Below are 17096 nucleotides of genomic sequence, written 5' to 3'. Positions count from 1 at the left end.
CTCTCCGACAATTCTTCGATTTTAATAAGGTGAACTGTACATTATGTAGGAAGGCTCAACTGATGCCTCAGGCCATAGAACGTCATTCCGTTGCCCGGTGGGGTTGAGCTTCCCGTCAAAACAAACGGAATCTTCCAAACCCCGCCTCGAGCGACAATGGCGTCGTGAGTACCCCCAGCAGTATGCGAGAAATTGCGAGAAGAGAGTAATCCCACTGACTTGTTCTTCTGTTTCATTGCTTTAGTAATATCCTTCAACTCCCGTTCCGGCGCTCCCATACCGTCTCGCTCTCCGAAGCAATCACCCAGTACATTTCTTCCAAATATGACCAGCGCCCGGATATGTTTGCTGAAGATCTGATGATCATTGATCGTCTAAGATCTGAAGCTGTAAATGTCCAGGAACCGCATTTTAGTGGTGTCAGCCGCTTGGTCACGTATGCGGCTCAGCTGAAATGGCTGAGTGGAAAGTTCCCAATTGATGTGCGCCGTTATTTCTAGGTCCTGTTTACTTTATTTGGCATCGTAAGCTGATGGTCGGCGTGCTATATAGGTCGGAGTGGAATTTTCGTGGTATCCGGCTTTTGGCTTTAATGCTTCGCGGCCAGGTGAGTTGATTTCATGAGGTCATATCCTCCGCATGGGTCTGATTTGGTGAACATGAAACTAATAAGAATAAACATGGCTTTTAGTCTCACAAAATAACCTGCGCTTCGAACTAGCGAACGTCCTATTCAATCTTGCCGCATTATACTCCCAGCTTGCATATGCCACAAACCGGACTACCGCAGATGGACTCAAGCAGGCGTGTAACTACCTCTGCTCGGCTGCTGGAGTCTTGAGCCATCTTCGAACCGATATCATCCCAGAACTTCGAACGTCGCCGCCCGAGGACATGGACGATATGACACTGCAGAGTTTGGAACTTCTTTTGCTCGGACAGGGCCAGGAGTGCTTCTGGCAGAAAGCTGTCAAGGATAGACTGAAAGATGTATCTATTGCTAAATTGGCAGCAAAGGTTTCCGACTTCTATGGCGACGCAGGTGACTTGGCTGTCAAGTCTAATGCAATTAGCACGGACTGGATCCACCACATGACTGCAAAGCATCACCACTTTGCAGCTGCAGCTCAGTTCCGACAGGCGCTTGACTGCCTGGAGAAACGAAAGTATGGAGAAGAGGTTGCTCGGCTGCGCGATTGCTTGATCTGTGTTGGCGAAGGGTTGAAAGAGCAGCGGTGGATCAATCGGACTGTGCTGGGTGACTTGACTGGATTGAGGAGCCGTGTCGCGGAAGACCTCAAGCGTGCCGAGAAGGATAATGATGTGATTTACATCAACCCTGTGCCGCCCAAGTCTGAGCTCAAGACTATCGAGCGTGCCAGCATGGTTCTTGCCAAAGCACCTTCACAGGTTACGGACGCGATCTCTATGCTTGGTGATAATGGACCGCTGGGCCAGCCGCTATTCTCGAAGTTGGTCCCATACGCAGTTCACATTGCTGCCAGTATTTACACCGATCGTCGAGACCGACTTGTCAATGATACTCTTATTGGAGAGTTGGAGTCAATGACCGACAAGTTGCGAGAGTATGTATTCAAAAACACCAAAATTGCTAAGGGAACATTTGCTAACATTAGGCTTAAGCTTGCTTTCATCGCTTAATTTGCCAGGGTCTTTACAAGCGCTCGAAAAACCATTAGGTCTCCCGCCAACGCTTGTGTCACATGCAGAGGAAATGCGCCAACAAGATGGCCTGAATCGCCTGCACCGGTCTATCGAGGATACCGCCAGAGTCAAAGGCAATGATCTGGCTGTGTATAACGAAGGCGTTGAGCTTCTCTCGGCTGAGAAGGCCGAGGATCTTGCAGCTCGCCGTAAATACGGTACCGACCGCTGGACCCGCGGGACCTCAGAATCCGCTGCGCCTAAGCTCTACAAAAGTTTGACTGAAATCGACGGCTATTTCACCTCAGCCCAGGGCAGCGATGACCTTGTCCAGCGCAAGCTGGAAGATTCACGGTCTGTCTTTATTGTTCTCACTGGCACGAATCGGGACTTGGAATCCTTTGTGCCTAGTAGCCGGAGGGTTGTCATTCCGCCAGAGGTGGAGCGCGAGGCTAACCGGTTGCGCGGTTGTTTGAGTGAGGTCACCCGAATGGAGAATCGGCGGAGGCGGCGAATTCAAGCATTGAAGGACAAAGCTCGCACGGATGATATTCGTAGGTGTTCTGTTTTTCCTTGGTCTTGAAATCTACTAATGTATTGCATTTAGATCCGGCACTTTTGACACAGACAGCTAGACTGGAGCGGGAGTTCCCCATGCAGCCTATCCAGGCAAGCCAGTTCGAGGATTTGTTCGAAGACCAGCTGAAGCTATATGATTCGGATCGTGAGATGCTCGCCCAGGAGCGGAGAGAGCAAGATCATCTTTCGGACCAGGTCCGAGAAGCTAACCAGGCATTTACTGGGTCTCATAAGGGTGACGCGTCGACAAAGGAACGAGAAGCGGCACTGCAGGACCTGGAGAATGGATACTTGAAGTATAAGGAGATCATTTCCAACCTCGACGTCGGGCGAAAGTTTTACAATGATCTTGCAAAAATTGTAGCTCGATTCCGCGACGACGCAAAGGCTTTTGTCCACCAGCGTCGGATGGAAGCAAGCCAACTGGAAATGTACGTGTTATCACCCATCACTGAACTACCAGATTATCGCTAACATTAATTTTCCCGGATCTAGAGATGTCTCCAATGCCACAGCGATGGCCTCACTTCACATTTCTAAGCCACACCTGCTCCAACAACCCCAGGAATCTGGCCGAATCCATCACCCTCCTTCTGCCTACTCAGCTGCCCAGCCCGCCCAGGCACCACCACAGCCATCTCCACCCGTTCATAACGTACGGCCAGCTGAGACATCACCCCCTCTCACGGCACCCCAACCAGTGCGCGCACCTGTGGCCCCGCCCCCAGTTTCTACGCCGAGCATGCCAGGGGGCATGCCGGGTATGTGGACACCTGAAATGGGGATTCGATTCGGATCCGCCGCTGCCCCCCCAAATGGTACTCCCAGCACAGGAGCTGGACCAGCCCCGAGCCAGCCTACCCGTGCCCCTCAGCCGGGGAGCTGGGATCCCAGCAAAGGATTACGCTTCTCTTGATTAGGTTGTGTTAAAAAAAACGTTTAAATCTCCTTTTGTAGATTCCACTTTCGCACATAGCTCTGGAGTTTTGTTAGATGCTTATCTTGTTTTGGTCATGATTTACGGCGCGAGCAATAAGGTGTGAGCATAGCATTGACTGCGTATGAAATTTCTGTGAATTGTAGACGACCCATTGTAATGGATTATGTATATGATTAGTATTGATCGAATTTCGGCTCTATTATACATTAACATTGTTATATCCAGATAATTCATCGTAGTATGGTACATATAATCGTAGGAACTAAAACATGGCAACTCCGCAACATGGATAGTCGAACGGAGAACAACAACACATAAAATTGAATCGTCATGATACATGACATAACATGACCATGACGGAAGAAGTGGACTCAGCAAAAATTGCTGTCCAAAATAAAAGAGCAGCCTAAGTCGCCCCACTGGTGTACCCACAGGAACAAGGAGCCACATAGGCATTTAGCGAGCCCCATTAGCCTTCATAGAGCTATCCATAGCATCACTGGCATGCCGGGATTTGCCAATGGACAATGCACTGCCGTTCAACGAAGCATGGCCATTAATCCCAACAGCCTTGTGTTCGTCTTGCTCAATTTCAGACTCTTCCGACTCGGAGCGATCGTCCTTTTTCTCCCCGGTTGCGAGGAACTTGAAAGCGCTGCGCAGCAGACAATACAACCAGAATAGATTGAGAGCCTGGAGTAAAGCCAACAGTCCGAATGTGATGATGTTTGAGATCCAGCACTTGTACTGTTGAGTCTCCCAGTTGAGCTCGTAGGGCCCGACGGTTCGGAACTCCGTTAGAAGGGAGTAAAGGATTCGAAGATTTAGAACATGACGGAAATAGACCCACGTGCCCACCGAGGTTGCGTAGAAGGGGATCATTATGTCCGGGGCTATGTAATGGAGAGATTTTGAAATCTGGGGGAATTGTCAATAGGGGCCATGGATACTGTGGCTTGTGCCGAAACCAGGAGAATTGGTTTAGGCAGACGTGCGACTTACGGCAAGGAAGAAATCACTAATATCATGCGTGATATAAACAGCAATGCCCATATAGGTAAAGTGAAAGCGATAGCTGAGCGCAATAAGTATCAATGTCACAATATGATGCGCAACAAGCTCCATGAAGTCCTTCCGCCGCTTCTCCATTCCCAGCAGCATGACGATAGCCTGCTGTGCCCAATAAGCCGCCTCGAACAAGTAATAAAACTTGAACTCAGCTGCATGGGTCCTATGCGGGAAGAGTTCGTACATGCCACGCGTGTTGAAGTACCAAACCGGCGTCTGGCGCATGACATACAACCCCGCGGGACCGAGGAATCCAAAGTAAATCGCCGTGTACATCTGCTCCATGAAGCGGGTCTGCTTTTCCCGCGACTTGATGCGCGAAACTGCTAGCGGGCGGAGAATTTCGTGCATGATGAATTCGCGCGTGAAGGATAGCACAATCACGTAGAATGACACGAATGCTATGTCCCACAGACCCTTGCCATACTGCGTGGGGACATTTGGGTCGCCATTCAGGGATTCCTCTTTGTAGGAGAGGAATATGAAATGAGAGACTGGGTTTGACTTGGTTGGGTTGAGCGCGTATAGTGAGAGGAAGGCTAGCACGAGACCTAGCGGAATCGTCCACGTGTGTTTACGCGCGAAATCCCTGCACCGAGCTAGACGAGAGCCCCGTTTTTTGGGCTTCGGGATTGAAATTGGTGGGCTTGTATGACCATTTCCAATTGGCTTGGTTTGCGAGCCATTGACATTCCTGTGCCTAAAGGTGTCTTTCATTGGCATTTGGTTGGTCCCGTTCAGGGGTAATGAACGGGGGGTCATGTTTGGTAATTTGGAGGTGAGATTCAGCTGAAAAGTAGAAAGTGTTAAGATATGTCGACGACCAACATAATATAATCTCCGAAAAGAGGCTAGTCAAGCTAATAATTAAACCTGAAGCCCTCTTTCCTATTAAAGCGCTGAATTTTCCTCATTCGGCTAGCCGTTCGTATTCGGGTGCGTCGGGGCCGACCCCAACGCCCAAGAATATTTCTGTTTTTTTTATGGAACTTGATATGAAGTAAACCAAATGAAGTAAACCAAAAAGCATTCAACTTAAGTCTCTATTTTTGGTTATATTTATGAAACATTACGGAGTTGACTTTTCACGACTGCCTAACTGTCCATTTTATCTGTGGGGCTGTCGCACATCCCAGACTTTCCCCAGATTGCTCTTTTTCAGATCGTCGGTACTTTTAAAATGAACTAAGTCTATTATAGCGAAATGCTAGGCTGATCGTACTCTAGAAATATAGTCACTGATTACACTATTGTCGATGAATGCTCCAAGTCGTGGTCTTCCACGTCGAGCGGGAGGAGCATGGCTTCCTCCGATCGGACTAGGAGCTTGGCCTGGGTATCACAGCTTAGATTCCTTCCATCCCCTTCGTTCAGCCATTGAATGAAACCCTTCTTCAACTACCTGGGGCCATAGGAAACCATTATCACCTATTGCCTGGCTCGACCAGGGATATATGTCACTGAAAGTTAGGTTGCCACGGAGCTTAGAGGAAGCCCCCAATTGTGGTTCAATCTTTCTAAGATTACCAATATTTCCTACACTGACGCGGTATTCTAATGTATGTATTGTTACCACAGTAATGACGCTAGGTGCTGCATCACTCTATGAGTCCATGACTAGGCGTGGAAAAAAGGAAGATGAGGTCGATTACTCTAGATCAATGATGTTGTTCACCATCTTGGACATAGTGTGGTCCTAAACTTATGCCTGAACTGTGGACGATCTATCATGAGGTGGAGTACATTTGATCGATGTACACTGCCCCATCGCTTGGTCCAAGGGACAGCACCGATGGACTCGAAAAAAACATACTACGTCAATTGAAGTGAGGTCTGTGTCATGAGTAGTTATATGACGGTCAATTGGTATCTTATACATACTATCCTAAATGTGGCTACTGCATAGCAGATCCTACTGCCTTCGCCGAAGAAATGCCGTGCCAAACCTAAGTTATATAGGCAAGCCTAACATCGCCTCTGGTTGACAAGTGTACCCCTTTTATACTTTTTATACTAGTCTTTCGGTTTTCATTCACTTCCAATTGGAAAGCACAATCAATCAGTCATGGATGCGAACCAAAACGAACTGAACCAATGCCAGTTATCACTTTCACTGGGTCGTATCGAGGTAGCCGCCCGTCGATCGACAAGTAGAAGCCCCTATTTCTGGGGTGAGGAAGTGGCTCAGGAGCCCAGCTTCCCAGTCCACAGGGGATACGCAGAGGCACGCAGCATCATGGAAGACGGCAGATTGGAGCTACTCGAGGATCTTTCAAACACTGCCATACGTTATATCACACGACTATTTGAGTGCCTCAACTCACCTAAGGAAGGATTGCAGAAAGGTCTTGTGGAGATGCATCTCTCTGAGGATCTGCAGAAATGGCGAAGGGAGCAGCATGATTCTGGGCACATCTTGCCCAGCAAAGGTCATGGCCTCGCACCCGCCTCGGAGAAGGCGGTCCAGCTTTTTGGTGCGGAGAAATGGCCGAAAGCACTGACCACTGCCAACGCGTTGTTCGGGTCCGGAATGACGAACATGTTGATCGGGGCATATGATGCTGAAACTCTCTACTCCAATTGTTGTGCCGATATGGCTTTCTACTATGAGCACGGTTATCACAAAGTTTTTCCAGAGTTCGAAAACGTGATAAAGTTGGCGATTAGTGATCGCCATGCATTGCATACTGCAGGCGGTGCCGAAAGGAGGGCCGCTGTCGAGATTGGTATCAAGTACATAAAGAAGAAAGTTGTTCTAGAGGAGGCACACAAATCGGAATTGGCTAATAGGATGGCCACGCTGGACAGACGAGAGGCTCAAATCATATGCACCCTCGAGAGCAGCTTGGTGGGTATGGCCAAAGAGGCCATGGTGCGTGGTTTTGATTGCGCTGCAGTGATGAGCGACCTGGTCTTTAGCAACCCCGGGACGGACGTTATCGACGTGGGCTCTGATTTATTCAACTCGGAGTTGCTGAACTCCTTCCTAAACACGGCCGACATGACTTCGACAGGCATAGTCACGGAGGAAGCGCTACGGAGGGTGTATGACGCATACGCCCATACGGGCGCCAGGATGCTATGTGAACGCTGGATGGAACCGATGGCGCGCATGTGCTCGGCACTGTTCACATGGCATATCGTGAACGACAGACACCGATTCCTGCGACGTGCTCTGCTTGGCTACTCCAAGGTGCGGAAGACGGTAGCGGAACCGCAGGAGGCGGATTTTGATGAAGCCTTCGACCTTGAGCTGCGCACTACTGGCTTCAGCAGACCGTTGCAAGGGGCTTGTAACGGTCGCGACCCCTGTGATCAAGTAGAGGGGCACCTACGCACATACGATGAAAGTCATGGCTTACTGGCTGAGCTCTGGCTGTGTCTCAGTACTAAACCAATGCAATATGTAACTAAGGGTGCTGTGGATCCGGAAATAGAGGATGACATGTCTGAGAGACTCCAGCTAGCTATGGCGCGGGCGTACTCGCTCGGGTTTGTGGATGAGATGGCATGGTTAATTGCCCATGCTGGGCATCATGCCTGGCAGGTGAATCGACTGTATGAAGCTGCTATGTATGGCAGTCTCCTAGATAATGGTGGCCTGCGGGGTAAGCTTGATAGGTAAGATGACCGTCAACTGTGGGGTTGTGATGGAGTTCAAATCTGCAAGGAAGATTTCCCCGAAGCCTTTCGGGCCACGGTTGGTATTCCTCGGTATATGTACACACATACCATAATATTAGAGCCCACTTTTTTAGGAGACTACTATGGGGCTTCGTGCTCAAAATTTCCCAAGAAGAGAGGGATCGCTAAGAGTCTACCATGTGTGTTAGCTTTGTACTCCGTACGCACAGCTGATATACCATAACTGATACGTGACTTTGGGACGGGACTTTGGAAAGCCGCTGTATTAATACGCTGTTTGGTAATATTGGTAATATTGGCCTGGCAAGATGATTGGTTCTTCGAGGATATCTCCCTATCTGCGATAAAGCATCGCGATAAGTTAATTCACCTATTGGCCCTGCGTTGCTGGGTAATCTCCTCTACTGTCGTAGCGGTTCATTCTGCCGCTTGTATGATGGTTGTTCTTCCACGTTTTCTCTTCAGAAATGTCTGACATTTTGCGACCACCGAGCTAGTAAACAATAAGGGGAACTACGCTTGCGAGGAGACACAATGCTCGCAGAACCAAGAAAACGCCACAATGGCCAACCGCAAGCCTGCGAGCCATGTCGCAAGGCCAAGATTCGCTGCGACCATGAAAGTCCAAAGTGTTCGCGTTGTGTTCTGCGCAACTTGAACTGCATTTATCACCCTGCTCCTATGACCAAACGCCGCCCAACGGCCTCCCACACACCCGTACACTTTGACTCCACGCTGCCAGCAGACTTACTTACTCAAAATGTCTCCAACACCTTCCACATTCCTAGTGAATCTTCGGTCGGGGTAGCAATCTCGCTCCCTCCTGCGGATCCGAGCCCCGCTGCGAGTTCGGGGGTAACAGCCCGATCGAGCGCGTCAAAACGGAACATGTTATTTCAAGAGCAGCTGGGCCAACACGAAACAACTCGCTTCTCTGCGGTCTTTGTTGAAAACCAAGATAGCTTTGGCGCAGTTATGGTTGATGCCACAAACTCCGAATACCACGAGTTAGGCCGAGAGCCTGATGTAATGGCCAGGTCTCGCGTGGATTTGGCTGTGAGAACACTGCTCAACTTCCCCTCTATTCGTACATGTGATATGCTTTTGACAGGAATTCACTATATCTATGATGTATGGCTGTCACCAACCATGATCCAGCAATGCTTGAAACAAGTATGGACGGAATATGCCAGTGAGCTAAGTGAGCCCCGGACGCGGGAATCATTATTGAGAGTGGCAAATGATCTATTTCTCAACCAAAAAAGGCCTCACTCAACACCTGAATGTGATTACGCAAGCAATTCTGACCATGCTTCCTGGATAAACTGGTTTGGTGGACCTCATCTACGATGGGAAATGATCGGGATCCTCTTCAGCTGGGCTGGAATTGCATTCAGATGCAAACAAGAGTGGGACCCAGTCTTTGATCTACCCGAGCAGCATGGACGGAATCGCAACACTGCGGCAGAGAAGATGAGAGAGTGTGCTGCTGCCTGTGTAAGGCTTTGCGAAGGGAACTTTGAAATCAATGATACCATGGTTATTTGCATGAAGAATAGCACCAGACTACAAAGCATCATTATTAGTGATGAGAGTGAGTTACAAAACATTAGGACAAACCCTGGCATTATAGACTAGAGCTCATTTCATCATAGGTGACCGCGTACGAGTGGATTATGGGACTGTCCGCAGTGCTTTTATAAGTGCCGGATTGCATCGCCTCACTCCTTCGAAGGAAATCACGCCTTTTTCTCAACACCGAGCATCACTTGCTTCATCGATGTATTACCATGACAAATGTCACAGTTTGTTCAATGCGCGACCACCTATGCTCAGCAGCCATTACTGTCAATGTCCTCTCCCACTCGATTTATGCGAGGAAGATGTATATGGGGGCCGAGAGCGACTCACTGTGGCCATTGCAAAGCTTGACTCTAATGGCTGGAACACCAATGGTCACATATACACAACCACCTGGCTTCGAGCACTGACGATGCTTAGTCCTATACGGGAAGGAATCTTGGAACTAACTCTTAGTGTCAATTCGAACTTTACCAAACCACAGGTAGAGTGCGTTATGTAGAAGTAATATTGCATACATATCACTAACTTCAACCATTTTGCAGAGACCTCCAAGCCCAGCTGGGGAAGATAGTTGCTTCATATCCCTCGCACATTCAATACCAGGGGAACTCTGAATGGCACCCTCAGTCAAGCTCACGATTCCATGAACGGAGCGCTCAGGAATCCTATATTATCACCCGCATACAACTTGATGTATTGCAATGCCAGTTCCTTCTCCAGCGTCTACTTGTATCGCGGCAATTCAGTGGTGGTCAAGACTTGTTCGATATCGCTCAAGAGACAATGTCAGTTATCCTGTCTCTCTGGCTTAACCGCGATCAGCTACATGAGTTTCACCATGCCTTTGACTGGATTGTAAGTCAATGGCGAGCCTAGGCGGTTATTTGGATTGAGAACACAATAATAACTGATATTCATCCAGGCGGTATCATACGGAATGCCCTGTGCGGGAATTTTATGTGTCGAGCTTCTCCGGGCAAGTAATCTAGTACCACCTGCCACGCAAAGCGAGCTTCCATCGGCGATCCGCGGTCACGATTGTGTTAGATTCTCGCGGTCGGAAGTCGTCCAAAACCTGGTTATGTTCAGGGCCTTGCTTGACTGGATACGGCCTACGGATAACAATGTACAACTTAGCAAGAAGTTCAAGACGGTTTTACAGAGAATCATTGATGCTGTATTTGATTCTTTGGGGTCGCCGTGTGGCCAAACACAAGAGACGCCGAGCGAACAGCAGGCCCAGAGACACTATGGCCCGCAAGACCAGCAGTCCCCAGGACAGAATCTACCTGTTCTGACGGGCAGAGAGTGTGACATTGATCCTGAGATGAACGCATTCAATGATATGGATTGGCTGAACACCGTTGATTGGACTCAGAATGGTTGGCTTGAACAAAGTAATCCACCTTTTCCGTACTAAGAAATTTTAACGGAATGACATTTCCAACCTCTCGGTCTTGCATACACGAAAAGGCCATTTTACCATGCCTTGCTAATTGGCTCAACTGATAAGATAGCCCGGAGTCGGTTCGGAGTGCTTTTTGGTCTGTCGGAGTGAGCTACCCCGGTCGCAACAGGGGTTGCGGGGTTGATAAGGGCCCGTGACTCCGTTACACGGCGTGGACCAGTCGTGAATACCGATAAATCGGAGTTTGTTCTCATCCTCATCGAATGATGATCAAGGACTGAAACCACAGCCATTACTTAAACGCTGAAGTTGTCAAATAGTCTAACTCATCAATCTGGTGAAGTTCTCCGAGACCAAACAGCAACAGTCAACCCCACACCGGTGACTATGTCTCCAAACAACACATCCAGTATACCCCGACAGCCTGTCGAAAATGCAACTGTGCCGTTTTGGCACCGAGACATTCATGAACTGCACGATCATCGAACTACAGAGGAGCTTCCAGTATCGAGTGACGTCGTCATCATAGGCGCCGGCTATGCAGGAATTAGCACAGCGTACCACTTGACCAAAGGAGAGGCCAGTGATAAAAGACTCTCTATCACAATACTGGAAGCACGGGGTGTCTGTTCGGGCGCGACAGGGCGCAATGGTGGCCACCTAAGACCTGACATGTACACGCCCATGACCAGGCTCATCGACCGAGCAGGAGTTGAACGCGCCTTGGAAGTGACTGAATTTGAAATCGCACATGTCCATGCCATAAAGACCTTGGTCGAAAAGGAGAAAATCGACTGTGACTTCAGCCTCACAAGGTCTATCGATGTATGGACCAACGGGGAAACAGCCCAGAAGGCTACGGATATGTACGACACCCTGGTATCCCGTAATCTTGAATACATGAAGGATGTCTTCTTTGTGCTTGGCAAGAATGCGGAGGGTATTTCGGGTGTCAAAGGCGCCAAAGCATGCGCTTCTTTCACAGCAGCAACTCTGTGGCCTTACAAATTGATTCTCCATCTGACTGCCTCAATTCTCGAGACTGGGCTCGTCAATCTCCAGACTCATACCCCGGTGACGTCCGTCAGTCGGCAACCTTCGGGCAGCTTTATCGTTACGACTCCACGAGGCACGACAGTCGCCCGGAAAGTCGTGTATGCGAATAATGCCTATATCTCAGGTCTTCTGCCACAGTACCGCGAAGCCATCGTTCCCTGCAAAGGACTCTGCACTCATATTTCAGTTCCTGAGGGCACGACAGCGCCTCTGCTGAACAACTCCTACATAGTCCGTGAAGAGGACAACGTTGTTTCATACCTCATCCCCCGTGCCGACGGTAGCATTGTTGTCGGTGGAGCCAACTTGCGATACCACCCTGTACTGAGTTCATGGTATGACAATGTGGACGATTCAATTCTCATCGAGGAAGTCAAAAACCATTACGAAGGTTATATGCAACGGCATTTCAATGGCTGGGAAGACAGCGGGGCCCAAGTGGATAAAGTTTGGACCGGAGTCATGGGGTACAGCTGGGATTCCCAGCCTCACATCGGCGCCGTGCCTGGAGAGGATGGCCAGTTTGTACTTGCGGGCTTCAATGGTCATGGAATGCCTCAAGCGTTTTTGTCTGCGCTTGGGGTTGCTAAGATGGTTCAGAATGGGATCGGGTTTGAAGATACTGGTGTTCCGAGATTGTTCGAAACAACAAAGGAGAGGTTAGAAACGGCAAGGAACGGTCCCTTTGGGGGTGATATACTCGGCGTCAAAAGATGAGCAAGAGTCAATGGCAGAATTACGGAGCTGGGCTGTCTGGAGTGCTATCTAGTAGTTTTGTATCCTTAACAAAGGCTCCCTTCTCCGGGGTGTATCGCGGTGTAGTGATAACCTGTAAAAGGTCCTATTAGTGACCTCGATTAATTTTACTCTATTGCACCGAGTCCGTAATATGAGCACTAAAAAAGCGTCTCCGCTCGTCCCTTAACTAGCTATAAGTATCATAGTCAAGTCAAGTAGGGAAACTATCCAGTTAGGCTCTCATCTCCATGTTCCCCGTCTACGGGTTGACTCTGCATGCCTTATTGGATGATACGTATTTTCATTGGGCTATGTCGGGTTTCCAATCAAATCACTTAATTGACATCGGTGCCTAAACTAATTCCCTCATACTTCATGAAATTCCGTTTCTCCTCCTCTAGCCTTGCTAGGATGGCCGGGTAGGCATCTGTGCCGAGCAAGATTCTTAAAGGTGGGTCTTCCATCATAGCTAAATCGTAAAAGGCTTTTGCGGCCTTCCGAGGGTCACCAGGCTGAGTCCCATGGCGAGCCATCATCATGCCTTTAGCATCGAGGTGATCATATTCTGGATGGCGTTCAGTGAATGCCATTGACCGACCAGCCCAATCAGTTCTAATATGCAATGTTAAATTAGAGAAGCGAATTTCACTAGAGATTCCCTCAACTCACCTAAAACCACCTGGTTCTACACAGGTAAACTTGATACCCCATTCGGGTTTCACTTCCTTCGAAATAGACTCCGTAAACCCTTCAACCGCCCATTTGCTCGCGGCATACAGGCTGAAGCATGCGGCTCCGCGTTGTCCACCTACGCTGGTAACCTGCTGGATGATACCACCGCTAGGCTTTTGCGTTCTCATGATAGACATTGATTCCCGTGTGACATTAACGAGACCAAAGAAATTGACCTCCATTTGCATCCGGATCTGTTCTTCGCTGTATTCTTCGAAACATCCCGTGAGACCGTATCCCGCATTGTTCACGACAACATCAATTCTCCCGAAGCGCTTGATGGCCTCGGCAAAAGCTGCTTTGATGGATTCGGTATCAGTCACATCGAGCCGCAATGTCATATAGTTGGTATCGGTCGTATTATCGAATTCCAAAATCGCTGGAGTACGTGCTGTCGCAATAGCAATGTCTCCACGATTCAAAATTTCTTGGATCAGATCATGGCCGAAGCCGCTTGAAGTTCCCGTGACTAGGAATACTTTGGGCATGATATTAAGTTGCTTCGGACAACGTTTGCTGGAGCTCGGTGATAGGGTCTGTTGATTGGACGACTGAAGTGTATGAGATAATGCCCTGGGCTTGTAGTACTTGTGCTAACAGGCGAAGAGAATGTAAAATACTATATAGAAACGCCCCCAAACACGTCCGATATCTGTGTCGAGTACATTTTCTGAGTACTCGGTGCTAGTACCTTAGTTCTTGGTACTCCGAGTTGTTTGTTCCCAAGTCCGTACAGCTTATCTATCGGAGTTGCTATCTCACGGAGTGGATTGCGCGGCCTTGCATTTTTGCGGAGTCGATATGCACCCCATTTATCAACCCCGTGCTGCTATCTCACATTCCCCAGTTATTAGTGTTAAAGATACATATGTCTGCCGATTGGGTGCTTGCAATCTTGTATCTTCATCCATCTGCCAATCAAGGTCCCATGTCTTCCGGCTCTAACTGTTTTCGAATTATACTAAAGGCCACGCCTGATGTTAATTCAAAATCATTTTACCCGCATAGCTCGACTGTACAGATAAACAATTGGTGGCTTGGCATGGTGACTTCAGAGCGATATGGCTACTAAAAAGTCTAGCTATAAGTTCAAGCGAAATTGTCTCCAGACATACGTCGCAGTCTGCGCTATCTAGAACGGACCGCCCAATATTCCCAATAACCCCTTTTTTACAACGAGATAACATCCAACTCAATCGAGATGTCCACGATCAAGACCTTCCTTGGCAACGAGGACTCCCCCGACACATCCCATGAATTCAGTAAAGATGTCAAGACCACAGTACAAGACCCAGAATCCCCTATTCAACGAGAAGATGAATATGTTGGACACTTCGAAGAAATTTCGACTGTCAGGCAAGGCCTTCATCAGAGACACATTCAAATGATCGCTTTGGCCGGCACCATCGGAACAGGCCTCTTCCTCAGTTCTGGTCGAGCAATTTCGCGTTCTGGTCCCCTGGGTGCCCTTCTAGGATACTTGGTTATGGGCTGTGTTGCTGGCACCGTAACTCTTGCGGTGGGCGAGATGGGCACACTTGTTCCTTTGAACGGTGGAATAGTCCGCTACGCCGAATATTTTGTTGATCCGGCACTAGCGTTTGCCAACGGTTACAACGTGGTATATTCTTATCTTGTATCTATCCCCGCAGAGATTGTGGCCGCTGCTGTGTTAGTGCAGTTTTGGTCTGACCTCAATAGCGCCATTTGGATCACTATCTTTGGGTTGCTTATGTTGTGTACCGCTTTGCTCTTTGTGAGAGTATATGGGGAGCTCGAGTTTGCTTTCTCCATGATGAAGATATTGCTGATCATTGGAGTGAATATAATGGTAAGTTCAGCTTGATTCCTACGAGATCGATGGGCTTTCAATGTACTAACACTCATAAATCAGGCTCTTGTGATCACCTGTGGTGGCGGTCCTGATCATAAAACTATCGGGTTTGAATACTGGCGCAATCCTGGGCCTTTAGTTCAGTACCTTGGGATCGGTGGCGCTCTTGGTCGCTTTCTCGGTGTTTGGACATCTCTAAATAATGCCCTTTACGCCTATTCTGGGATTGAAACAATTACTGTTGCTGCTGCAGAGACAAAATCGCCGAGGCAGGCTATTCCAAAGGCCGCCAAGCGCATTTTCATCCGTATATTGGTTTTCTATGGTATGTTAATTGCAAAAGAGAATACAGGGCCACTTTCTCAAATCTAACGTCCTCTTTTCAGTCATCTCCATCTTCATGGTCGGCCTTGTCGTCCCCTCCAATGAGCCTAGACTCAGTAATTCTAGCGGGACAGCTTCTGAGTCTCCCTTTGTGATTGCAGCTACTCTAGCTGGAATTAAGGTAGTGCCATCAATTATCAATGCTGTTATAATCACGTCGGCATGGTCATCAGGCAACTCGAACATGCTTGGAGGGACCAGAGTGTTGGTCGGGCTGGCGATGAATGGTCAAGCCCCAAAATTCTTCACTCGACTTAACAGATTTTCGGTCCCATTCATAGCTATTTCGCTCTACGGTCTATTCATGTGTCTGGGATATATGTCGCTCTCCTCGACTGCCAACACCGTGTTTAGTTGGCTACAAGACCTTGTCTCTATCGCAACTCTGACCAACTGGATCACTATCCTGATCACGTATCTTCGTTTCTACTACGGTTGCAAGAAACAAGGAATCTCTCGGAAGTCTTTACCGTGGGCGACGCCGCTGCAGCCATATATCAGCTGGGCCTCGCTTTTCATGCTCGTCATCCTCCTGATCACGGGTGGGTACTCAACTTTCATTAAAGGACATTGGGAGGACGAAACATTCGTTTCCTCTTATATTAATATTCCTCTTTTCCTCATCTTCTATTTTGGGTACAAGTTTATTCGCAGGACAAAGATCGTCCCCTTGGAAGATATCCCCATTCAACCCTTTATCGATATTGCCAATCGGAATCCAGAGCCTGAGGCAAAGCCAAAGAAAGGTCTTCGCAGGCTGAACATTTTATGGAACTGAGGGCAGTATCTACGAGATCTGTTGACTCGCTAGTGGAGTTGCCAGATCGGTCTTCAGCCCCACGTTTACCTGAATTGGAGGGGTTCATTATAATAAATGGATATATCTTAAGTAATTCTATGTGTTGGGTTACTAGATATTGATCTATAGAGTGCATGTAATGAGAAGTTATTTGTATACTAATCAATATATTATGGAATTAAAGTGTGAATCGTCTAAGTTTCTGAGGATGAAAGATTGAATGTGAACAATTTCTAACCCCTATGTTGCTGTACGTCCCAATTCATTCTGGGCCAATTTCCTAGGAGGTTGCATTTTGGTGTATACAGCAAGAAACGGCGATCTCCATGGATGCATGCTGCTCGAAGTATTAGAGTGGTATTCTCAGCACTACGTGTTTATTCTACCACCTAAACTACCAACCTTCTATACAGTTCAGAGAACGTAGTAGATATGTCAAGCCTTCGGTATCAAACGGCCGAGACTCCATTGAATTATGGTGGGGATATTCCAAACATAGTGAATTCGTTTCTACGGGTTCGACCGGCTTTTACTTGAAGAATCGATCCAATCAAATTTATTAGCCAAGATGCTTTTGATTCCCTTCATACTCGGCTTTCGGCACGGAGTCCATACTAGAATAGCATGTGTGAAATCAACAATGTAATCCCCAAGGTGAGCTCCG

The 17096-nt window shown here is 48.2% G+C and overlaps 6 protein-coding genes across 6 annotated transcripts; 4 read left to right on the top strand and 2 right to left on the bottom strand.

Moving 5' to 3' along the window:
- Positions 1-78: 78 nt before the first annotated feature.
- Positions 79-3160, top strand: N7537_004980 (putative pH signal transduction protein PalA; the record flags this gene model as incomplete). Its single annotated transcript, XM_056896037.1, has 7 exons — positions 79-164; positions 245-482; positions 553-607; positions 692-1586; positions 1645-2219; positions 2273-2675; positions 2740-3160. Coding segments are annotated over 7 exons (2673 nt in total), but the record flags the coding sequence as incomplete, so codon positions are not given.
- Positions 3161-3640: 480 nt separating this feature from the next.
- Positions 3641-5014, bottom strand: N7537_004979 (TRAM1-like protein; the record flags this gene model as incomplete). Its single annotated transcript, XM_056896036.1, has 2 exons — positions 3641-4102; positions 4187-5014. 2 exons carry the CDS (start codon positions 5012-5014, stop codon positions 3641-3643), a joined length of 1290 nt encoding a protein of 429 aa, XP_056755784.1.
- A 1303-nt stretch (positions 5015-6317) lies between these two features.
- On the top strand, positions 6318-7877 carry N7537_004978 (uncharacterized protein; the record flags this gene model as incomplete). Its single annotated transcript, XM_056896035.1, has 1 exon — positions 6318-7877. The coding sequence occupies one exon, from the start codon at positions 6318-6320 to the stop codon at positions 7875-7877; it is 1560 nt and encodes a 519-aa protein (XP_056755783.1).
- Positions 7878-8431: 554 nt separating this feature from the next.
- N7537_004977 (FAD dependent oxidoreductase superfamily) lies at positions 8432-12662 on the top strand (the record flags this gene model as incomplete). The annotated part of the gene is made up of 6 exons (XM_056896034.1): positions 8432-9491; positions 9553-9967; positions 10024-10336; positions 10404-10863; positions 10999-11035; positions 11210-12662. 6 exons carry the CDS (start codon positions 8432-8434, stop codon positions 12660-12662), a joined length of 3738 nt encoding a protein of 1245 aa, XP_056755782.1.
- A 356-nt stretch (positions 12663-13018) lies between these two features.
- On the bottom strand, positions 13019-13903 carry N7537_004976 (SDR family oxidoreductase; the record flags this gene model as incomplete). Its single annotated transcript, XM_056896033.1, has 2 exons — positions 13019-13295; positions 13353-13903. The coding sequence occupies 2 exons, from the start codon at positions 13901-13903 to the stop codon at positions 13019-13021; spliced, it is 828 nt and encodes a 275-aa protein (XP_056755781.1).
- Positions 13904-14616: 713 nt separating this feature from the next.
- On the top strand, positions 14617-16411 carry N7537_004975 (uncharacterized protein; the record flags this gene model as incomplete). Its single annotated transcript, XM_056896032.1, has 3 exons — positions 14617-15246; positions 15310-15574; positions 15636-16411. The coding sequence occupies 3 exons, from the start codon at positions 14617-14619 to the stop codon at positions 16409-16411; spliced, it is 1671 nt and encodes a 556-aa protein (XP_056755780.1).
- Positions 16412-17096: the final 685 nt, after the last annotated feature.

Source organism: Penicillium hordei (genome assembly GCF_028827395.1).
Source record: "Penicillium hordei strain IBT 12815 chromosome Unknown utg000002l_segment0_segment0, whole genome shotgun sequence".
NCBI classification, from domain to species: Eukaryota; Fungi; Ascomycota; class Eurotiomycetes; order Eurotiales; family Aspergillaceae; genus Penicillium; species Penicillium hordei.
Note: the sequence above shows the minus strand (reverse complement) of the source record. Positions and strands in the feature narration are given on the sequence as shown.